The 24,909-nt window shown below is 34.4% G+C and overlaps 5 protein-coding genes across 5 annotated transcripts; 4 read left to right on the forward strand and 1 right to left on the reverse strand.

Annotated features, from left to right (window-relative positions):
• Nucleotides 1–902: 902 nt before the first annotated feature.
• Nucleotides 903–2,558, forward strand: TRIADDRAFT_6279 (protein kinase Ck2-beta; the record flags this gene model as incomplete). The annotated part of the gene is made up of 6 exons (XM_002109364.1): nt 903–974; nt 1,452–1,554; nt 1,650–1,765; nt 1,971–2,136; nt 2,275–2,374; nt 2,489–2,558. Coding segments are annotated over 6 exons (627 nt in total), but the record flags the coding sequence as incomplete, so codon positions are not given.
• A 1,516-nt stretch (nt 2,559–4,074) lies between these two features.
• TRIADDRAFT_53391 (uncharacterized protein) lies at nt 4,075–11,506 on the reverse strand (the record flags this gene model as incomplete). The annotated part of the gene is made up of 24 exons (XM_002109920.1): nt 4,075–4,197; nt 4,277–4,351; nt 4,695–4,826; nt 4,906–5,004; nt 5,101–5,196; nt 5,292–5,372; nt 5,446–5,520; nt 5,662–5,749; nt 5,821–5,920; nt 6,130–6,200; nt 6,292–6,336; nt 6,432–6,483; nt 6,573–6,660; nt 6,789–6,911; nt 7,120–7,199; nt 7,452–7,499; nt 7,585–7,627; nt 7,715–7,836; nt 7,963–8,047; nt 8,207–8,275; nt 8,431–8,505; nt 9,236–9,280; nt 9,948–10,001; nt 11,429–11,506. The coding sequence occupies 24 exons, from the start codon at nt 11,504–11,506 to the stop codon at nt 4,075–4,077; spliced, it is 1,947 nt and encodes a 648-aa protein (XP_002109956.1).
• Nucleotides 11,507–13,433: 1,927 nt separating this feature from the next.
• Nucleotides 13,434–14,796, forward strand: TRIADDRAFT_37197 (40S ribosomal protein S5). Its single transcript, XM_002109365.1, has 5 exons — nt 13,434–13,549; nt 13,712–13,798; nt 13,885–14,007; nt 14,110–14,337; nt 14,663–14,796. Exons 1-5 carry the CDS (start codon nt 13,445–13,447, stop codon nt 14,729–14,731), a joined length of 612 nt encoding a protein of 203 aa, XP_002109401.1. The 5' UTR covers nt 13,434–13,444; the 3' UTR covers nt 14,732–14,796.
• A 1,059-nt stretch (nt 14,797–15,855) lies between these two features.
• On the forward strand, nt 15,856–20,517 carry TRIADDRAFT_21614 (uncharacterized protein; the record flags this gene model as incomplete). Its single annotated transcript, XM_002109366.1, has 9 exons — nt 15,856–15,904; nt 18,436–18,511; nt 18,822–19,056; nt 19,172–19,387; nt 19,480–19,719; nt 19,791–19,885; nt 19,963–20,008; nt 20,091–20,228; nt 20,308–20,517. The coding sequence occupies 9 exons, from the start codon at nt 15,856–15,858 to the stop codon at nt 20,515–20,517; spliced, it is 1,305 nt and encodes a 434-aa protein (XP_002109402.1).
• A 2,356-nt stretch (nt 20,518–22,873) lies between these two features.
• Nucleotides 22,874–24,704, forward strand: TRIADDRAFT_53394 (uncharacterized protein; the record flags this gene model as incomplete). Its single annotated transcript, XM_002109367.1, has 4 exons — nt 22,874–23,217; nt 23,442–23,742; nt 23,891–24,025; nt 24,141–24,704. The coding sequence occupies 4 exons, from the start codon at nt 22,874–22,876 to the stop codon at nt 24,702–24,704; spliced, it is 1,344 nt and encodes a 447-aa protein (XP_002109403.1).
• Nucleotides 24,705–24,909: the final 205 nt, after the last annotated feature.

A 24,909-nucleotide genomic window follows, 5' to 3' on the forward strand; every position in this document is an offset into this window, starting at 1 on the left:
TACACTGACTGGATAGCCACTACAGTACCATACGGTAGTAACGTTACTCTTTCATATCGTTGCCATGTCACACACCGTGCAAGAATCCCGATCAATTTTAGGATACGTTTGAATGTCGTAATGCAATCAATCCTACTTGGACTATTTCGACAACCATACAGGCATTTTGCAACCTTTACATTTTCACTGACTTGACCCTTCTGTACATATCATATCCAAGCATGGAACTAGTGGAAAGTCAAAGTGGTGCATGACAAACTACTAGGCGCAAACAACTGAGATTTTCTCAGTATAGTGGAGAATTTGCAGCTATTACAAGATTATTTTCCAAGGGAACGGGGGGTTACCAATGGCCAGAAGAGACTTTACCCGTATACTGCTATAGTATATACACTCACACAAGCCTTCACTACTGATTTTGAACGCTGATATGTTGTTGTTTTGACTTATTTTACCTTAATAAATGGTATACTGTATGGTTAATTTTCATTTGAAGCAGGAAAAATCATCTCTGCACTATCATTAGACGATAAAGTACGTCATCAATTTGGAACTTAGTCAACAAGTTCGTGGCTACAATTGACATTATAGTGTGAAAATGAGTTTCCATTTCTTGATGTAAATGGAACTCTCTTGCGCTGAATGCACTATTGCCGTATAAATGAATAACCCTTTGAAGTAGAAAACTTACTTTATATATATATATATATATATACTATACTTTAATTCACGCATATCAAACACAACGTATTTCAAATTCAACTAACTCTATGCTTTCCGAATAATCTACTCATTTGCCCGCGATATTTTGGGGGCTGACGTTAATATACTGTACTTTACTTTGCTGATATATCATGTTAAATTCATTTTATTGTCAAACTGAAACTTATAGGCAATAGGTAATGAGTAGCTCGGAAGAAGTATCTTGGATATCTTGGTTTTGCGGACTACGTGGTAATGAATTTTTTTGCGAGGTAAGGCATTTCATACTTGCTAGATCGTAATAGAAAAAAACACTGTACAGGTGCATTGGGGGCTCTTTTAAATTATCACAGATACCGTTATAAACAACCATAGTGGCATTTCCAGTTGTACGTAATAGTGTTGACCTACACGTCAACCGATCAACGCTGATTTGTATTAATTATAAATAATAGTGATCTTATACTGATGTATATCATGATAGAAGCCAACCTTCAACACTAACACTGCCATGGGTGCAATCCACTTTTTTTTACTGTTAATAAGGATGACTAGTACATGCTGGTTGCGTCATGATCAATCATTATACTGTAGTATGCAACTAATAAGTAGTTTACTTACTTGATATCATTTTGTATTAAATTTATCATACAAGCGATCAAGGAGATACACGCAGCGCTGCATTTATCTTGTCAATCTTTCTACTTAGCGGAAACTCTTTATATGCACTTTCTTAATGCACTATTTAGGTAGATGAAGACTATATTCAAGATAAATTTAACTTAACTGGTCTAAGTGAGCAAGTCCCTCATTACAGACAAGCTCAGGATATGATATTAGACTTAGAACCAGGTAATTCACTATTATAGATTCGGCATATACTATACAAGTTAAAGTCACTGATTGCTTTGAAATTACTAAAGTTATTACCCTTTGGTGATAATCAGATGATGACCTAGAAGATAATCCTGCTCAAAGTGAAGTGATTGAACAAGCTGCTGAAGTGCTCTATGGCTTAATTCATGCCAGATATATTATGACAAATCGCGGTTTAGCTCAAATGGTAAGCAATAATTACCATTAATTTTAACTTGTAAATCATTAGAATACAGTAAAGCAGCTACAGTATATTACAGTGCGGCGCTAGTAAAGGTAGCCAAGCCAATACCTTTAGCAACAGATAACTCGTAAATGTATGAGTTCGTATACCACAGTAACAAGGAAATCTTGCTAATCCTGCACAATTTTTGTTTTACCTGGGTGAGCAGCTTGAAAAATATCAACAAGGTGATTTTGGTCATTGTAGTCGTGTTTATTGTGAGAATCAGCCCATGTTACCTGTGGGATTATCGGATATTCCTGGGGAATCAATGTTGAAGTTATACTGCCCTAAATGCCAAGACGTCTACACACCGAAATCATCACGCTATCATCGTATCCTTTTTATGCTATTTACCGTATGTGTTGGTTAAAGACTTAATCACGCATTCAGGTTTATAATTCCCATAGTGAGCTTTGTTAAAAGCGATTCTCAACATTTCATTAGTTAGTTTCCCTAATTGCTTTTAACAGATATTGATGGTGCTTACTTCGGTACCAGTTTTCCCCATATGCTATTTATGGTACATCCAGAATATCGACCGAAACGAAGCAATACCCAATATGTACCAAGGTAAATGATTTTACTCCCCTGTTGTCACTTAACAAACAAGGAATAAAATGCTGTTATATACCTCCGTGTCAATAAGAATTATAAACTTTTTTAATCGCATTATTCAATTTTTAGGATATTTGGATTCAAAATTCATCCAACTGCTTATCAGTTACAGTATCAAGCAGCGGCACGTAGCCGTAGCCAACAAGTTTCTTTATCTCAGGGACAGCCACGTACAACCAGTGGAAGTAAACCTGGATCGGCCATCCTTCACAAGTAGCATCGATGTCTGCATTATAATTTAGTAATGAAATGGCTATTAAATTGTTCTCTGTAGATTTATTACATGCTATTGCATTTATTTTACATCATCAACTTTAAAATTGTTTATTGACCACCTTCTATTACGCGTTAATGTTAGCTTTTGTCATTCAAGTTGATTCTTTGTACAGAATATATTGTTGTACTGCATAAGCGGTCTACGTTGGAGATACCGTGCATGTATTAGTCAAATTTGAGAGCATGGAACTGATCGATTTAAGTCTCCATAAACGTTGATCATTTTCAGATTTGTGGATGCAGTATAGAAGGACTTTCGTGATTTGTTGCTATATGTCGAAGTAAGACGTTTTGATATGGTCTGAATTTATTAATCCCAATTTTCTGGCTCAACCCTCATACTGATACTCGATATTATTGTTGCATATCATTACCCTGTTGGATTACTGTAAACTTGCGTTAGAGGAAGATATCTTGCATTAAATTTCAAAGTATTTAATCATGACGACTTTGTTAGTAGTAACTGTTTGAAATTGCCTAATATTACTTACCAAATACTTAGGTATGAATATAAGAATTGCATAAAACGATAATTTAGATACTGTTACAAATCGATTTCGCTTAATACCACAGTCATTCGAGCATCGTCAACCTGAATTGATTTAACTAGAAACACGTACTTGCGATGACATTACGTTATTGTACTTCTCCTGTCATAGGCATGCATATTTTGTTAGATATACCCAATTGCCTAGCGTAAAAGCAAGTGTAGCGTGTTTGCAGTTATCTTTCCCCCGGTATAGTATTGTCCAATAAAATATTGAAAAAATACCTTTCCTTTGGGTATGTGCTTGCACCAAACATTGCAAACTTGTATAAGTAGTAACATAACCAATGTATTGTACTCTAAGTTAGACTAGGAACTTCTTTTGAGTCATGCACTGTAACTTCCAGGAAATTATTTTCGTCTAATAACAATCTAATACATAAGACTAGCATTGAAAGTTGGATTTAAGGCTGAAAATTGAAAGAATTTTATTCATCGTTATTTATGATCCACATTACGTAACTAATAGGAATACAGTAATTCTCATCAAGCTATTACAGTGCAAATATGATGATAATCATATCGATATTAATACGAATATCCTTGGCCAAGCAGCTGTATAGACTGAAAAGTATCGTAGAAGGAGAACAGAATATTTTAATTTAATTTAAAACCAAAACTTAAAAAGAGTTTGATGCGATAGCCTTCGATTAATATATTATAATTATACTATATTCGTATAGCATCTTCAGGTACTTACAAAGCATGAAGGGAAAAGAATATGTTGAAAACTAAAGAAAAAACTTGTGGACATTCAGTTACCCACAATCTAATCATCACGTATTTAATGATAACCCTAACATTGAATCTAGAGATATCATACAGAACATAATTACGTCGCAAATATTCGGATTTTTCGTATGATCAGCTGTCGACATATTGGACAGTGAGTCATTGCTTCAGCACACTTTAAACAGGTACATACATGGCCACAATCCAGAAACACAACATTTGCCTACAAAACAATAGTTTACGACTTAATAAAAGAACTTTACTCTATGGCTGTCGAAGTTTTATCAAATACGGGAAATTACCGGTGCATCCATGCAAATCGAACATTCTGCGCTCAAATCAGATGTTGCTGTAGGAGTTGCATATGAAGACCCAGACTACCAGGAAAATTATTTCAATGAGCATTATTCAGTTACAGAAGTATTAATGCATGTATCCACAAATTAGCAAACAAAAAATAATCTCAACTTTGGTTGGTGTTGAGGTCTTGTTCGTGGAAGTATTTGATAAGTAATAACGTCGTATAGTTGCTAAAATGCTCATACGCGCTCCAACTTGAGTAACTCCAATCTAAAATACGACATGACATTATTGTCCGCTTTAGACTCTACTTTACTCGCAAATATTAAGTAATTGATAACATAAAAAGCGATTATAAAAAATTAATTCTCTTAGCGAATGACAGTGATAGAAAGAGAATCTAAAGTTGCAATGCAGTACTTGGCGGAGACGTTCATCGTCCATATCTGGTAGTTCACTGGCTCTAACTTTATGGCGCGCAAACATTACTTCCATATCAAGAGCTCCAGCCTTCTCAAGAACAATAACAACATCGTCATCGAGTTCATGTTCCTAATGTTTAGAATCAATTAAAATTTGTCAATGTACGACGACAAAAATAATATCAAGTTCATAAAAATTACTGAAATACCATCTCTATTAAGATTTTAGGTTTTTCATCTAATAGCCGCTGATACTGAATTAGCCAGTAATCCTTAATTTCATTATCACGTCTTTGTTCCATTTCAGTCTGTTAAGTAATAGTTGCAAAATTAATCCTCAATATTTAGTAAAGGAGTGACTTACATTGTAAGCAATTTCAAAACAACTCAGATAGAAGGCTTACTAGTCTATTCTTTAGTTCGTCTTGGCGTCTTGCTTGCTCTTCAGTTAGCTGTTTTAGCAAAGCAGCCGTTTCTTCCCTTTTAAGAGCTAGAGAGATCTATCATAATTTTATACAACACTTATATTATAAAAAGGAATTGTATTTAAAATCAGATAGCTTATTCCAAATATTATGGAGAGTATGGTACATACTGTTTCTGTATCTTGTCGATTTCCTCTTTTATTGGCCTCTTCTATTGATAATGTAGTCAACTCGTTTTCTAATCGCATGATCTGTTACCGCGAACATTGATTAGAAGAAGCTACGAGTACCTACACCTTAGATACAATCTCAAATTATACATACTTCACCAGCTAGACGACTATTCTGAGCATCCTTGCTAAATAGTAGAGCCTGAAACGCCATTACTTGCATTGTTTCCTTTCGGAATTGCCACAATAAGAACGTGTTATTCGCACAAAACAATTACAACGTGAATGTGAAGATATCTAATTACTTATGAATATAAGTGTACTTTAAAATAGTTATTAGAAAGCTAGTACAGAATAGTTGTAGCCTTACTTCGTTGGCAATATGTTGAATCATGGCCGATTTTCCTTGGCTTTGCGATGCTATTAAGGATCCGATTTTCTCATCATCTGTAACAGAACTTTAGTACAAAAAAGAATTTATAACATTTTATCTATGAGCCCTGATTTTTAAATTTAGAAAAGTAAGCACCTTTCTAATGCTTTACGAGTACTGATATCCTTATTGGACTCATAATCTTTTCTTATCATTTCTAAGGTTCGTTGTTCTCGCAATAGTTTATTCATGGTGGCTATAAAGTGAAAAATATATTTTCAAAATCCGACTATTCAATGAATTTAATAATGCTATAAGATTGTTATGTATAACTTAAATATTAAAAATCCATAAAAGAATTACTATAAAATTAGGTTATTATAACTAAAATGTTTCTGGTTTAATTGAGCAGATTTTGCTAATCATTACAATATACGAATTTACTGACACAAGTGCGTATATTACCTAAGACTTCCTGCTTTCTTAGTTTTTCCTCCTCTTCAACAGTTACCTTTACAAGTTTTTCAATGGCATTTCTAGACATTTAATATTTTAAAATAACGTATTAAAAACCTTATCATTAATCTATATGATACACTAAGAGTGATCCAATTAAAAATTGATTACCTTTCCTCCTCAAAGCTTTTCAGTATATTTTCCTTGTTACGTAACCTGAAAAATGATTATTTATACATCAGCATGAATATCAAATATCTTAACTTCACTTTGTAAATATACTGTATATACTTATTCTATCAATACTATACCTTTCGTTCGTTTCTAATATACTTGCTACAGCTTGAGAGGAATGGTGCTCCTCTGGGATAAGCAATACAAATTTATAAATATTACAAGTAGAATTTAAATACATACCGATCTAAATTACAAACTGTAAAATATTTATTTACCCGTTTGTAACCGGTCAACTAAACCCTTTTTTAATTGCGTCTGCTTTGATTGTTCAAATTTTAATTTACCCTCTATATCAGCGTTCTCCTATTTACAAATCATGAAAGAATCTATGATTACTGAATTTAAATAAGTTATAAATAATTTCGTGCAAATGCTGGCTACAGATCACTACTTTAAGGAGAATTCTGGTTTATTTTTTCTTAGGAACTTACGCGTGCTAGAGTATTTACTAAGCTTTCCTGAGACTTTTTTACTTTTGCAGCTAAATTGGATTGTTCTTGCTGAGATTCTAAAAATTGTCTCTCGATTTCTAATCTTTCTTGACGTTTCTTTTCCTAATAGAGTCGAAATGTCAAATACAAGTGTTCATTCATTCGAGAATTATTTGTAGCTTGTATCACTAATAATACGATTCTGCATACTTGTTCTTTCTCATAGAGTTTCCAAGCGCCCTAAAATAAATTTGATAAGTCACACCTTTTCTTTATGCTTGAACTTTACTCAAGGTAATAATTGCTAAGAGATCATTTCATTTACACTTACTTCAACATTAGTATCTTCGAAAGGAATATTTCTTTTATTACTGCCGCTTATTTTAGCTTCAACTATCCCATCTGCTGAATCTATATCATTTAAAATTGGTAATTGTAAGGATTTAGTTACAAAACTAGTTTGACAGTTAGCAAGAAAGAAGCATGCTAAGACTTAATAGATCGATATTTTACCTAGTACGGAAAGAATATTTGCCGAAGGCGGGACGTAATCGATACCACATTCTTATTTCGTAGCAATGAGTAAAATATCATAATAAAATCAGTGTTAAAGTTACGAAAGAACCAATAAAATTATTACATTAAAACTAATCTTTGCCAAACCTTTACATAGGAATTTCATTATGGCTGCTGTTCCTTGTTTCGCTACATCTGTGTAGGATAGTGGTTTATCAAAAGAGTGAATAAATATCCGTGGCTACAATATAATATATCGGAGGTAAACTTTATTTATTACCTTTTGGAGGATAGCTTAGAGTATCAAGAGATAATGTTATTGTCTATAATATTGAGAATAGCAAATTCGGTTTAAGATTCACATATGATGCATAGTTATGACATTAAAAATTTAATTTAAAGCTGCATACCTCAAGTGATTTTATTTTGCACACGTCTTTCGGTAACGACGATATTGGATTTCCGGATAGATCCAAATTTCGCAAACTTTTAAGTTTCGCCAAATCATCAGTTAGTACTTTAACAGCGTTATCTACGAAATTTTCACAAAAGTATTAATTAGTTTAAAAGTGTTAAAATAAAACACAAGGTGGATAATCTACTAGAGATGGTTTTCATAATACCATAACAATCTTATCCGACCTAACAAAAATAATACCTTTAATATTCAAAGTTTGTAGAGTTACAAGTTGTCCGATCTCATTGGAAATAGTTGATATCTTGTTTTTTTCTAAATTTAATATCTATATAGATTAATTATAGCAATTATGGATACTGGTATTGGGAGTTATTACTTATGCAACAGATGATTTTTATACTTTTGCTCGTAAATAATTGTTTATATTAAAGGGTCTAACAAAGCCTTCGTTATGTCAAGCTATACGGTATACGTAACGTCTTACTTGCAAACACTGCATGTGACGTATGCCTTCAGGGATCTTTGTTAGTTGATTATCGTGAAGATCAAGAACCTAGAATCAATTTGCTCATATATTACAACAAGGTAAAACAATAAATAATGCCATATTGATAGACTTTACAAACCATAATTTCAACATTTATATGATAAAGTATATTTGAATTTTAAATACATTTCATGTAGTTCTCTACGATTATTTGCACCTACTCGGATTGTAGCTAGATTCTTTAGATCCCCACCACCAGATAGCGAGCGCAATTTATTGCAATACAACAGCAGATTCTATTCGAAACACGAATAAAACACCAAAATTTAAATTGCACCAGTAGAAATTTTACATTATTTTTACTATCTATGGTGACAAGTTTGCACGGTAAGGCTCGATTTAAACTATAAACTTAAAAGAAAATTTCAAGCATGTGTACTTTACTGTAACCGCATTCGAAACATTAATTTGCTCTCATCGTAGAGTGAAACAATGGTATAAATCATCAACTCAAGATATATAGGACAGCATCGTTTTTACAATTTAATAACTAGCGAAGACAATGTTCATATAATTATGTAATGAACAAATATGCAGTATTTAATTGAGGACATTTCATCATCTTCTGTGCGCTAAGTAGCTACTTTAAGAGCCCAGCGAGTCAAAGATACTAAAAATTGAGCTCTAAGGGGGACACTATGGACGAATAGCTCTAACGGGCAAGAGATTTATACAAATTTGGGAACGGCGTAATATATTTTAATCTTTATTGTATAACAAATAAACAATATCGAAGAAAATAAAAATCCATCAGTATAGGTAGTAACGTGTTTTAGAATAACGTAGGTGTGCTTTACGGAATTTAAGCTTCAGTATCTATCGATTTCTTATTAAATTGAGCCTTTTGAATCGAACATTAGCTAATACGATATATATATATAAAATGTAAACAGGTAGTATTATGATACATTGGTTTAGACATATTTCGACGATAAAGATTTAGGAGTAATAAAGCTCAATATTTACCTCCTTTCTTAGGACATTGCATGTTGAGTAAAGACCGGAAGGAACCTGCGGATAGAAATTTGATGTGAGTATGGATTACTTTGTAACAATACGAAATTTTCGTACGCCTATCTCAAAGAGCATTACAGGAATCAATATGTGGGACATAGCTACAAACGTAGCCAGGTATCAATCTATCTGTATATCTGATATTCTTTCACGTAATTCTAGCACTCTAGCATAGGCAAGACGTTTAATAATTCATTATTTTAATATTTTAACAGTATAAAATTGCTAAGAAAGCATACCATAATAAACTGTGATAATAGACTACAATGTCTCATATTTATGAAATATACCAACTCAGAACTTCTGCTTCAATTCCTCAATACTAGTTAAGCTGCGACTTCTGAGTCGAAGGCAATAAAGTATAAATAATAAGCGAATTTAACGAACAGACTATAATTATTTTTAACCCTATTTCTATTGCATCAAGCGTTACATGTACTTTTGTACGAGTATATATTCAATACAACTCATCATTATATCAATTCCATGATAGAATTTATTTGCAAGACAGAGACTCTCGGAATACTGTAACATGAATTATATAATCATACTTTACTTCAATTTACAGTTCACTATGAGTTAAATTCATGATACTCTACGCAGGTACTCTATCATACAGTAGTAGTCACTATCTACGCGATTTTAGATGTATGCGTTTAATAACCTCTGTTAATTCACATTCTGATAAATCGACAAGCGGTTCCGGAGATTCCTTGGCCTATTTCAGACATGGAAGTAAATTTAAAATATGAATGAATATATGTGCATCAGTACCAACCAAACTGGCTGGATAACATAATATCTAACTACTGTCGAACTTATTCGTTATTAATTGTTGATTATTGTAAATAGGAAAATGATATTATATCAATTTTATAGCGTAACAAATCCCAAAATCGTGATCAGTAAAGCAGTTACGTAGTTATTACGTATGCCGCACTCGTACCTACAGTACTTGATACTTATAATATTAGCTTATAATAAACGAATACGCGTATTATTTCACAAGTTAACGCTAACATAAAATCAATGGAGATATTTGATCTCATAACTACTATTCTATTGCTACTGTACCATATAGTACAGTAAAGTATAAGCCATCTTATCAATAATACTATCCGGCATTCTTACAGTATACTCATTGAATTGAATCAATTTCGATTTGAAAAAGCTCTAAAGATACCGTAGTAGAATCGCTATATTATCCAATCATGATTTGCAAAGGCAAGTGTAATCCTATGCAGTTACGTTACTATCTACAGTATAATTCCATTTAATGAGCTAGTCGTCTTATCGTCTAGAGTAGATCAGCAAGATAAATGGCTATCATTTTTGATCCATGTCAACATAATACGCACATAGGGTGTAATCCTATGCAGTTTACGTTACTATCTACAGTATAATTCCATTTAATGAGCTAGTCGTCTTATCGTCTAGAGTAGATCAGCAAGATAAATGGCTATCATTTTTGATCCATGTCAACATAATACGCACATACATTAGGGTGTAATCCTGTGCAGTTTAAGTCACTATCTACAATATAATTCCATTTAATGAGCTAGTCGTCTTATCGTCTAGAGTAGATCAGCAAGATAAACGGCGATCATTTTTGATCCATGTCAACATAATACGCACATAGGGTATCATCGTTTTATATGTTAAACTACTCGTTTCGTACTGTCCTCAAATGTATAGGTACGCAGTACAATCCATACAAAGTCGATGAAATTCTTTACTCGTATAGCTATTGCAATGTATAACGACGTATTTATTTACTTATCTACTTACTATACAGTATATAGTACGTGTTTACAACAGTGTCTGATTGATTACAAAAATTGAGAACTAATAATAGTCATCTCTACCTTTGGATAGAAGTGATTAATCATGATTGATAACTAATAGTAAAACCTACAATCTTCTCGATAGCGGTAGTATCGTCTTTTAGTTACTCCCTGCATAGCCTCTATGCTAGTCGAGCCACCTTTACTTAGTACAGTATGTTTTGGTTATTAATTACAAAAGTCGAAAGGCGTTTTTACAGTATCTTCTATCTGATAAAGTTGACAGTAATAAATGATAATCAAATGACAATCGTCTTAGTTATTAAAGTAATAAGCCGCAGTGAACAGTATTCAAAATTACCAAGTACAATCGCTTCTGTACTTTCTTTTTTGCTTCTTCATTTTTCTCTTGCTGTTTTTTGGACTTAAATAAAGGCATGATCTCTATTTTGATGATCTGCCTTCTAGTACAAGGTTTAAATAGACCAGCTGCTTATACTGTACTGTACTGTACAGTATACTCTACTGTACCATTGTACTGTATTGGCTGTAGATACAGTAGTTAGCACTCTTATGTTTTTATCTTAACTTGAAGGTTTACATCAATTGCTATTACAGTACAGTACTGTAGCCTACAGTATCGAGGATGATGTCATTCAAAGATGGAGAAGAGCGAGTCCATGATACAGTACTGTACAGTACTGTATCGTGTACTGTACAGTATACAGTACAGTACTGTACTGTACTGGTGGGGGAGTGTCGATGATGCACTGTAGTATTTTGTCAAAACCCTTCTCACCAGTTCACTATATTCTTATATTTACTGTATACTTCAATACTTTGTCAGAATACAGTATCATTTTTGCAAAGTTGCTGATATTTAGAATTGGATATAAGGCTATTATTTCTGTCTTTGCCTAACTCGAAATGTAACGATCATTTATTCAACTAATACTGTATTATTCAATAAAAAGTGTAAGTACATACAGTAGTCAAAGTGTACGGTAGAACGAACGGCGGGGTTTTACTAGACCTGAGAAAGGTTCGGTTCGGTTCAGACCGTTATGATCTATATCGTTTTACTAATAATTCAAATATAATTTTGAACGGTGCTTATGTACCAGCAAATTGCCCCTGAGCGAATGCATTCTGTCGATTTCTTAACTGTAAATATCAGCATTGGCATCCAAATCAGGGACTTGTTAATAAGAGAGCATTCCCTAATTTAATAATACAGTATAATAGACAGAACTTTCTCTTACAAATCCTTGTCGAAATTAACTGCTATCGTACTGTACTGTACGTCTGTACCCACTGGTCCTGGTCCTGCCAATGCGTGGTGTTTTGCTTGTGGCCATCGCGACCTCTACTGCGCAATCGCAACTGCCCCTGAAGGTCCACGAGTCTGCAGTCACCCCAGTATATTAGTCCTCGTGGGCTCTCAAAGATCCCTCTTCTTCTAAAAGGTATGTACAGACGACTCCATGATCGGATTCTGATGATTGTACTTGCTTTATTGGTAAAAATGTTCAATATTATTAATTTGTCTACATGTGAAAAAGATTGTGTATTACTCTACTATCAACTCTTACTGCTATTAAACTTGCTATTACCTGTTTTACAATGGATTATTACTAAATTGTAAAATCCTCCTAGCCACATTACATGTCTGTTCTAGAGTGTAGAAGTTACTAGTTGTAGTCGGTAATGTAGATTGGACGCTTAAAATTCAATATATTGAGCGAAGAAGATATGCCTCGTTTTAAATTAAAATGCTAGGTTATTGCTGTGTAGCACTATACGTAATCCTTAGGCCTAGATAAATCTATCTGCAACGGACTACTATTTAATCAGTGGTCATCATATAGCAATTACGTTGGAACATGTGATGTAGCCTAATTCTTCTACTGTACTCTGGTTGTTAGCTTACTTAAAAGGATAATTACTTGACGCTGATTCCAGAGTAGCGCTTCAGCTTTCAACGATTCTACTCTACATATAAACCTGAAATTATAAAGTAATGAAATATTAGTCATTCAATAGACCACACTAATCAAGGTCAATTTACTAACAAATATAGTTTTGAAACTAAACCTAATGACGAACAGCAGTTTTCCTATCATTACGGTGCTGTCTTCAACCTTTCTTTATACAATTTAGTAATATGTAGTATTGATGGCCTTTAGATTTTGACTTGTTTGATGTATACTTATAACCCTTGGTCGGATTTAAGTTATATAATAAATTGTATAGCATATCAATTGTCCAATATTATCAAATAGCTAGCCTAAGATACGACCAACGGATTACTTTTAGTTTATTAACTCTTCTGGTGTATTTGTATCCTATTCATATAGCCATAACTTGAAACTACGAAATGGTTGATACAGAAATTGTGCTGCCGGCTGCTGAGCCGCAAGAAGTCAAGCTCTTCGGTAAATGGAGCACCGATGATGTACAAATTGGCGATATCAGCTTGAATGTATGTATTGCATAATGGACATGATATTATTTTAACCAGCTCTAGCGATAATTATAGACATGTCCCAACTTATGAAGCGATTGCCTCAATCTAAGCTCAATAGCTTTCTTTAGCCCTGGGAGTCTGGATTTAAAAATAATAAACCTTATTTTTGCAATATAGGATTATATTGCTGTCAAGGAGAGACATGCTACTTATCTTCCACATACTTCTGGTCGCTATTCCGCTAAACGGTTTAGAAAAGCACAGGTAGACCAAATGACGGTGTTCTATAGCTTTGAATTTCTCGACAAATTTTGCTAGTTCGTAATCTCGTTCGCACGTTCAACTTGCAGTGCCCTATCGTCGAGCGTTTAACTAATTCTATGATGATGCATGGACGCAACAATGGAAAGAAGTTATTGGCTGTACGCATTGTCAAGCACTCATTTGAAATTATCCATCTTTTAACCAATGAAGTTAGTAACTAATGATATTATCATCGGAAAGCGTAAAGATAGTGATTTCAAGTCACGCTATAATGTAGTCATTGATAATAATTTTATGGTTTATATTTGTAGAACCCTTTGCAAGTTCTAGTGAATGCAATTATCAACAGTGGCCCACGCGAAGATTCTACCCGTATTGGAAGAGCTGGTACTGTTAGACGTCAAGCAGTTGACGTTTCTCCATTACGACGCGTTAACCAGGCCATGTGGTTGCTTTGTACTGGAGCAAGAGAAGCTGCATTTAGAAACCTAAAATCAATTTCCGAATGTTTAGCTGACGAGCTTATAAACGCTGCCAAGGTAACGTATTCTAAAATTGAGCTGACTTATGTAGTACTTTTGCGTGTATTCATGTATAAATTGATGTGATATAATGGCTAGAAAAGTGATCAAACTATGACCATTGGATGGTGGTAGTTCGTAACATTTTAATTATCATAGCGTTATGCCCTTTTGGATGACACATAAACAACTGAATGTTATTCATGCAAGTCATTGACTACCACGACAGTCTAGCGAATACACATACTTTAGGAATACGTTATTATGCCATCGATATAATGTTTCTCCTGTGGAAGTATTATGATGGACTAACATGATTGTCACTTGCATTTGCAATCTCTAGGGTTCTTCCAATAGTTATGCCATCAAGAAGAAAGATGAATTGGAACGTGTGGCTAAATCGAACCGTTAAGAATATTACCGATTTCATGTTTTATAATGTAATGTAACCAAAGCAAAATAAAAAAGATTAGTTCATTCTCACTGTTGTATAACTGCGGTTATTTTACCAAAGGAAAAGGGACAATGAATGCTCAAGTAATGCGGTTCATAACGCAGCTTACTAGAATTGTTAATAGTACAGACTGTACTTTTTAAGAATTGAACAATGTCAATCGTTAGGAAGGGATCTAGACATATGTAGACAAGTTTTTCACTAAATTACGTTTCTCCACCGCATACTATAGCATTCAACTTTACATAGACATGAACCGGGGACTACTTACAGTATACTAGATACGAAAGTTCTGCATAAAACCCCTCCTGCACCCGAATTCAGGTTACTGTACTCTATGGTTATTGGTTTATGTAACAAAATATTCAGACCTTTTTCTCTTTACTACGAGCTATGAACTAGCCATGCTGTACCAAGTACTTGAGTAAAACTGCCTGACCACAGAATCGTGCAGTACAGTGTATGAAAGCCGAAAAATACAGTAATAGACCGCATACTATAGCATTCAACTTTACATAGACATAAACCGGGGACTACTTACAGTATACTAGATACGAAAGTTCGGCAAGAAACCCCTCCTGCACCCGAGTTCAGCTTAGTACTCCAGGCTACTGCAATAACTCCATATACTGTACTCTATGGTTATTGGTTTATGTAATAAACTATTAAGACCTTTTTCTCTTTACGAGCTATAAACTAGCTATGCTGTACCAAGTACTTCATTAAAACTGCCTGACCACAGAATTGTACAGTACAACGTATGAAAGCCGAAAAATACAGTAATAATTAATTGATATTCATTTTTTCTTTTTTACCCCGCTGGCCCTTATTGTACCGAACCATGAAGATTAGTTTACAGCTGCTGTTTACTGTACCGTATCGCACCAGTCCATGTTGTCCCGTCTGTCTGTACTGTACGTTCTTGAATTCGGTGGTACTTTAGTAGCGACGTTTGTGCCCCTTAGCGACTGTTTTGACACGATTCTGGCGTACACTTGCTGTACAGTACTGGAATAGGATAATATCGCCATTTTGTTGTGAAATTACTTATTGACACTGCAAGCCCCTAATATCACGCAACCATGGTATTCTTTGAAACTAGTGGTCCAAATGAAGCTATGGTAGTTTCAGGTAAGTTTTAAGGAAACATTGAAGTTAACATTGACAGTAGTTGATCTAGAAGAGTCACTCGAGTCGTCTTTATTTTCGGATCGATTTTTTCGCTTGCACAAACAGTACTCACAGTACTGTAGTGTACTATTAGAATACGAGTAAACGGATTTAAAATGTTGTAGATTTCGATATAGCAAAATTTATTCTTTTATCGCTACCAGATCCTGACACAGTACATTGAGTCCAATATATAGAGTACAGATTTAGATTTTATAGAATTTCCTGTATATGTAAATGGTAGAACTTGGAAACATAAGCAAGTGTAGTCTTTTTATTGGATATTGGTATTTGGTCAAGGAGGTGCACTGTTTCACAAGTTATGATATGTATTGGAGACTTTGAGAGAAAGCTGATGCCCTTCTGTGTAGCACAGTTCAAGGCTAGTCTACTCTCTACTATACTCAGTTTACCGTACATTATTTCCCAATTTTTGGTTGTATATTTCCGATCAAGTCGATTATAACGATAAGCAAGCGTAGTCTTTTTATTCGACATTCGTATTTGGTCAATGGAGGTGCACTGTTTCACAAGTTATGATATGTATTGGAGACTTTGAGAGAAAGCTGATGCCCTTCTGTGTAGTACAGTTCACGGCTAGTCTACTCTCTGCTATACTCAGTTTACCGTACGTTATTTCCCAATTTTTGATTGTATATTTATTTCGGATCAAGTCGATTATAGTGATACTGTACACTGTACAGTATTAGCGTCTGTTAGTGATAGAATAATAGAAAAGTACACTACTGTAGCTGGAAAACTGAATCTATCTTACACTTGTACTCTTTTCTACCAACGTTGGATAAACACCTACAGTAGTGGCGATTAAGAAATTTGTCAGATGCATTTCTACCTTGATGTGTCTTTGGTCAGATCACCGCACAATTCGTACATTAGCATACTAGTCTAACATATTGGGCATGATAATATCAACTGAGATCAATGTCGTAAATGGCCGTAATGATGTCATTACGGCACTGTATATCGTTTCGTGTTGGCCATGCTTTATTGTAAAGTTGCAATTTCTCAAGAAACCATGAACAAATTTTATCTCTTTAGCTCTCAGACTGATCCAAATATGCCGCAATATGATATCAATACATTCCGCTTCAGTCAATAGACCTCAAAACAACTGTAAACTTCGTATAGATCCGATTTGGATTGATTTTGACGATCAAGAGTACAGTAATATTTCGTAGTTAAACGATAGACAGTGACATCTATTTATGTGAGAGCCAACAGTGCTTGATCACTTTTACTCTACCAACACTAGTAGCTTTTTAGAATATATATGTAGAATTCAAGACTAGATCTGAACTTTCACTCTATATTTGCAAGGAGCTTTAGTTGAGGAACCTTTGAATTGACGGTAACATGCTTTTCAAGCCATTTCTTGACTACTTTGAGATAAATAATTGCACAATACAACTATCTGTAATTTAATAACCAATGCTATTTTGACTATTAGAAGGATTAGTAAGCCACAAATACATTCACTCTACAACTAGTTTATGTTTAAAAGTAGAATAACGACTTTACACGGCCTGGCTATTGCCTCTAGAATTTGTCGTCTACTCTGCCAAGCTTTATAATTAATTATTGGCACACACTCCAAGATTTGTAATCTTGAGTTCGCGTAATTTGGGAGACACACGGGCGAGGCTCAACACAGATTGTAATACAGTACTATAGGCAAATGGATATCACCTGTGTGAAATATAAAAGCTGATTCGTCGTAATATATAGTACTACCACAAGTAGTCCAGTATCGTACCCTACTCTGATACAGTAGGTAACCATGGGCGTAGTCGTTGCGTTTGGCATTATTATATTATATTTTTTCTTTTGTTTCGTACCACGCATGCTCAACAAGACTGGCACAGTTTCATCAGTGCAAGAATGGACTGAAGTAATCCATGGTGTAGGATGTTTCCTTGCTGCAATCAATCACGCAGTTTTACTGCAGTTATACAGTATATTAAACGTGTTATTCATGGTTATTCATGATTCAAGTCGATGAGCTATTTGCCAATATCCTAGTGACAGTATAACCCGATGGACCTGATCGTTGTTTGTTCTTGCCTGAAGTAATCCACGATAGGTGTTTCTTGCTGCAATCAATCACGCAGTTTTACTGCAGTTATACAGTATATTGAACGTGTTATTCGTGATTCAAGTCCATGAGCTATTTGCCAATATCCTAGTGACAGTATAGCCCCATGGACCTGATCGTTGTTTCTTATTAGCTGAAGTAATCCACGATAGGGTGTTTCCTTGCTGCAATCATGCAATTCTACTGCAGTTATACAGTATACTGTATACCAAACGTGTTATTCATGATTCAAGCCGATGAGCTATTTGCCAATATCCTAGTGACAGCATAACCTCATTAACCTGATCGTTGCTTATTATTGAACTCTTAAAATTGACTCGGCTTAAATTGCATCTTCATGCGACTATTGTACTTATACTATTATCAAATAATATCATAGGTATGTGCCATACTAGGCCATTAGTAATTCCTGGTGGCAGAGTTTTCGTTTGGCCAATCGTTCAACGCCTTCAACGGTAATGTATTAATAATAATTCTACTAGATCAAGTACCGACTTTAAGTTAAATGCATAATCAATTATAAACTGTGGCTACGATATGCTGTATCTATCTGTAAAACCAAACTTATCGCAATGCTGTCCAGTACAAATTGTACGGTGATTGCCATTTGAATAGCCAGTTAAAAGTTTTCCCATTGCAGCAATTAAGTTACCATTTTAAATTATACCTGTATACGTAGCGTGCCAAATTATCCTGATACTCTGTAATAATACGCAATCAGCATCACAACAATGTACTAAATTATCCATGCTGTTTACTATGCAGATTATCGTTGAATACGCTAACTCTGAACATAGACACACCTAATGTGTATACTCGTCAAGGTGTAGCTATATCTGTAACTGGTGTTGCTCAAGTCAAAGTTCAGAGCACCAATGAAGAAATGTTACAGTCTGCTTGCCAACAATTCTTGGGTAAAACAGAAACTGAAATGAGGCGTATTGCGCAAGAAACGTTGGAAGGCCATCAGCGTGCTATTATGGGTACCATGACTGTTGAGGTACGGCTCATCTCATGAGTAACGTAACGTAGAAATTAATTGATTCTGTAGAGTTATTATCAGGCTTTTATAACTTCCTTCCATTAAACATTACCAATTACATTTGCAACTTTAGGAAATTTACCAAGATCGTAAAAAATTTTCAAAAAGTGTATTTGATGTCGCGTCATCCGATCTTGTTAGCATGGGAATTAGTGTAGTAAGCTATACGTTAAAAGATATTCGTGATAGCGAAGGGTATCTACTTGCTCTTGGTATGGCTCGTACAGCACAAGTAAAGAGAGATGCTATGATTGGTGAGGCAGAAGCGAAAAGAGATTCTGGAATCAAGGTATCATCATTCTTTAAAGATAATAGGCGTATTTTATTGTAAAAGCGATATCGATTATTGAATGTAGATTTTATTCCTCTGTTCACTTTTAGGAAGCTAGAGCTGAACAGCAAAAAATGGCAGCCCAGTACACTAATGACATTGAAGTGGCTAAATCACAACGGGATTTCCAATTGAAAAAGGCTGCTTATGATATTGAAGTCAATACACGCAAGGCCGAAGCAGATCTATCTTACGAGTTGCAGGCCGCCAAAACAAAGCAGAGAATAAAGGAGGAAGAGATGCAAATCAAGGTTGTTGAACGTGCACAACAGATTCAAGTACAGGAACAGGTGAGCTCTCAAAGATGAAGGTACTAATAGTGAATGTAACTTATTTACTGAAACGTTTTTCATGGTGACAGGAAATCACTAGACGCGAACGAGAATTAGAAGCCCAAGTTAAACAACCTGCTCTAGCAGAGAAATATAAACTAGAAAAATTAGCTGAAGCCAACAAGTAACTTTGATATAACTATGATTAATTTCTTTTTCTAATTTGATAACCCTGATGGCGGTACTTGTTCTATAAAATAGAAAGCGAGTTATCCTCGAAGCTGAAGCTGCAGCTGAAGCCATACGAGTAATTTCCGTTTCCTTTGCATCTGGTATTGATATTTACGCTGGTATAACCTAGTTGATATGATATTTGTTCGTTTATGTAGGTTAAAGGTGAAGCAGAAGCATTTGCGGTTGAAGCAAAAGCGAAAGCTGAGGCAGAACAAATGGCAAAGAAAGCAGATGCTTGGAAAGAATACCAAGAGGCTGCTATGGTCGATATGGTATTGGAAACTATGCCCAAGGTATTTATAAATATCACTTATGTTTATAAGTATAAAATTTTTTTTATTTCATTACATTATTCATAACCCTATAATTTAGATTGCTGCTGAAGTAGCAGCTCCAATCTCACAAGCCCGTAAAATTACTATGGTCTCTGGCGGAGATGGAGAGGTTGGCGCTAGTAAGATAACCGGAGAAGTTTTGAATATTATCCGACAAATGCCGAAGGTAGTTGAAGACCTAACTGGTATCGACATTACCAAGGTGTGTACTTATAGTTTTTTCAATTGTGATGATTTAATTCTATAGGATTTTCATCCCAATTCTATTATGTGTAATAACCTTACTACTAAAATTCACTTCTTTAGGCAATGAAATTTTCTTCTGGTAGTGGTCGTGTATAATTTATTAATTGAAAAGCCATTTTTGTAGTCAGTGCGAGTTCTTTACGTCTGACCATGTTGAACAGTAGAAATGTACTAATTATTACTCCCTATTACTGGCTAGCAGCTGCCTACCGTATATAAAAAAATTGGTTCTTTTCACACATTAACTAATAAAGTAATTAGAATTGCCGTGCGACTTACGGCATCTATTGCGTTTTAGCGCTGAAATATCGATCGCAGTCATGTAATCTCTCTTATAATTACTATCTTAAAGGCTACAATGAGAAATGGGTACTTTAACGTAAGACAATTAAGTAACGCGATTTTAACTTCACAGCATCTATAATTTCTAAGCTTATCATATACTCGCATACAATACTTTACTACGCGAACGGGTAGGCTTTAGTCATTTCTTAGTTTTCCTGTCCTGAATGATGGATTAATAATTAATTGATTTTGGATTATATAAAACAGTGTGAATATAAACCGTATAATAAATAATCTTGATAGTTATAATTCATGAATTAGATAGCTAATTAGGCCGTTTTTCACAGTTTTTAGAAGAAACAATAAACTTTAATTCTTATCACTGTAAATCAAATTGCTTTCGCTGTAAGTTATTTAGACTGTAATATTAGCTTGTTGTATGAAGGTTGCACGGAGTTTGGAATACTTCGGTATTAGTATTCGATTTTATATCTAATCCCCTGGTTTTTGCCATGATTCGCAGCTATAATACATATCTATATACTCGTATATACGTATGTTACTATACGCGTACATTAGTTAAATGGGTTGAATTGCTTCTGTTTCGTTTTTAAGATTAAGATGTCGAAGATAGTACTATAAAGGTTCTATCTTATCATTACTGTACACTAGTGTACAGTGTACAGTTTAGGCTATGCTTGCAATCATTATTGTATGGGTAGATATATTCACGTGTCTCTAATATATGTTGTACTGCATGGTGCGTTTATAGCATTCGAGCTGGACCACACCTTGACCTCGGTATATACGAGTATATGTATATCTTGTAATTTAGTAAAAATGCATCACCAGGTCATTAGTATTGCGTATATACGTATAACTATTCAAATGTGCTGTATATGGATAAAGTACTACGTACTATAGTAGAATACATCCAATTATAGACAGTAGCACAAGCGATGCATACCCTATCATATTACCTTTAATACTGATTTAGTGGATTAAATAAAAACAGGGAGTATTTGAGCACTTTATTGGGTACCGTAATCCCTGAAAAAGATTGGTGTGATCATATACAAATAAAAATATTGTTTACTGTAACTATTTTTGTTTTTTTGCTAATTCCAACCGAGGTGATGATAAATCCACATCGCTACCCTATAAACATAATCTTGAATAAGTCATTGTCGCTATGTTGTACTAAACGAGAAAGTTTGGTGCAAGACTACAGTATGCGCTAATTTATGCAAATACAATTTAAAAATCTATACGGTGCTTTGCTATAACAAAAATCACTAATACCGCTATCTTTCAACTTGAAACTCGCTTCTTAATATCTGAAGGATACATACGGAAAACAGATAAACATCATTTCCTATTTACCACATGATCAAAATATCAAATATATGAAGGTGTAACACTGTTTATCTCCGAAAATGTGTTCAATCTGCGTATGCTATAAACGAATTAAAATTACAACTATGGCCATTTCCTGATAAAGATGGATATGCATTAATTGAGTCAAAGATTTTGCTTGCAACATAAAACCTGGTACGTGAGGAGAGATGTTGATATCATGTATTAAAAAATTATCTATTTTAATATAGAGAATAAAGATAGTGTGATTTAATACACCTAGCAGTAGCTACGCAGTTAAAAAGGGCTACTATTGCAAGATGCGAAATATGAGAAAAGTTGCACTCTGCAGTGCGATAATAAAATGGCCGTATTTGCACTCAAGGTGTTTAACGCTTTGTCAATTGCTGGACTTGCATGAAAAGTTATAAATGAAACAGTGATATAAATTGTCCAGTAACACCAAGTGATGTGATAGATTCCTATTGGCTTCTCACGCGTTGAAAATTTATTCGTTGTTCTTTAATACTATTTTCGTTGACTATTATACCTACTTGTACTTTCCTTAGACGAACAAAGTATCATTCATTAGAGAGTTAATTCTCCATTATTTAATCTTTTCTGGCATCATTACTGGCAAATTTCACAAGATACGTCTGTAGAAATTATCTTTCGTGAAAGGATTATTGTTTGGTTACAAGTTGAACCTTGTTAATATGCAAAGTAGCAAGAGTGAGTTAAGTAAGAATTATTCAGTTGAGTCAATTGTCGCTGATGACAGTAGATGTGATCAAGCCGAGGATAAAGATACATCGCAAAGTCCATCATACGGTAACCATGGTCCATTTTGTGGTTGTTATTCATGCAACAGAAACTTTCGAGTAGGATTTAATAGGTCATCTGATGATTTATCGGTTCTACCAGCTGAATCAGTGAATAGCAATTTGGTTACTGCAACCAACTGTATTTTGCAAGATGTACAGGTTCATTTGGTTAATCGAGAGATGTGGCATGCTTTTTCAAACCTTGGAACTGAAATGATCATTACAAGGATCGGAAGGTAATATTGCTTTAATGTTCATTACTGAAAACTATTAGCACACACAACCCATGTGAAACTGTCTGGCTAATATCACTAAAAGTTCAATTACAACTTGAGCGTGGTATTAGTTAAGCACTAAAAAATATTATCACGCGATAAAATGTAGTGTTTAAATTTAAAATAGGCCAATAATGTATTCTTTTATCTTTTAATGCCTTACTCTGATTGCTATATGTTTACAGGCGTCTATTTCCAACGTTAGAAATTAGTCTAAGTGGTCTTGATTCAGATGGTAGATATATTATTAAGGCTGATATAACAGCGGCTGATAACCATCGCTACAAATATATACCAGCATCGGGATGGGTACCAGTACAAAATGGCAATCATGCAGTGATTACATCTCACAATAGTAATGTCTCCTTTGGAACTTATGAGCACCCTGATTCACCAAATACGGGGAAATTTTGGATGAAGGCCAATAGCATTAGCTTTAAGAAAATGAAATTGAGTAATGATAAGAGCTGTAAGACGAAAGGATGTGTACGTTGGAAGATTGCTTTTATACCATATCCTGAGTTAATTAATGAGTACATTAAGAGTAATTTCAGTTGTAGCTCACAATTGTAAATATTTTCGATAGTAAAATTGTTGTATTAACTTTGTATCACCTCTTGCTTGTATTGTATAGATTATCTTGAACTCGATGCGGAAATATCAGCCAAGAATTCATATTATGAGAATTGACGCACCCAACTTAGGATCAAGAATTGCCGTTTTCCCAGAGACTCGTTTCTTTGCAGTAACTTCTTACCAAAATGTTCAAGTTAGTAAATTTAAAATATTAAGATAAGTAATTTCTTTCGATTATACTGTACGCCATATGGAATTTATCTATTCCAGACTTGCAATATTATTCTTTTTTAATATTTACTGTATAGGTAACTAAACTGAAAATTCAAAATAATCCGTTTGCCAAAGCATTTCGTGATAGTAATTCGCAGTTGACGAGTTGTCAATCAATCAACAGTTATACTACCAATCAATTGAGTAAAAACTTATTAAGCTCTTTTCGTGAACATAACATAAATAGTTATCCAACAACTGGATATACTCCTGGATACTCGAATTCCTATAGCCTAGATGGTAATCGAAACTTTAATACCGTCAACAGGAATAACCATCACTTTGCAATTTATCCAGCGACTTCTTTAACGCCTCAAGTTACAAGAGTTTCAGAGCCAACACCATATTATGCCGCATCTACATACAGTAACTTTCCTTCTTCGAACTCGAATCCTTATGTCGGGGCTGGTTTCACTTCAGAATACCCTTACGATTCGCCGTTATGTAATCATCTTCCTGCTCAATCATCCGATAGCAATCGTAATTTAAATTTTCAACTTATACCTAGTAGACCAGGCTATCATTCGTATAATGTTAATCCCCCTATAGCATTGCCTTCTCCGGTAACAAGTATGAATTACAACAAAGAGATGAGATAGTAAAATTTACGACTTGAAATTTCGTAGCTATTTGATGCATAATTTGATTAATATGCAGCATACGAGTATAAAACTTCTACACAATCTCATTAGCGTATTATCTTTGCGGATTATTAATTATCTCAGTTCGCATTCATAATTTTCTTACATGATATAGTAGTAAGATGATACAGATACAGTACTGCATCAGCAATATTCAGTTATA

The sequence above is a fragment of the Trichoplax adhaerens genome, genomic scaffold, assembly GCF_000150275.1.
Source record: "Trichoplax adhaerens TRIADscaffold_2 genomic scaffold, whole genome shotgun sequence".
In the NCBI taxonomy this organism is placed as follows: domain Eukaryota; kingdom Metazoa; phylum Placozoa; class Uniplacotomia; order Trichoplacea; family Trichoplacidae; genus Trichoplax; species Trichoplax adhaerens.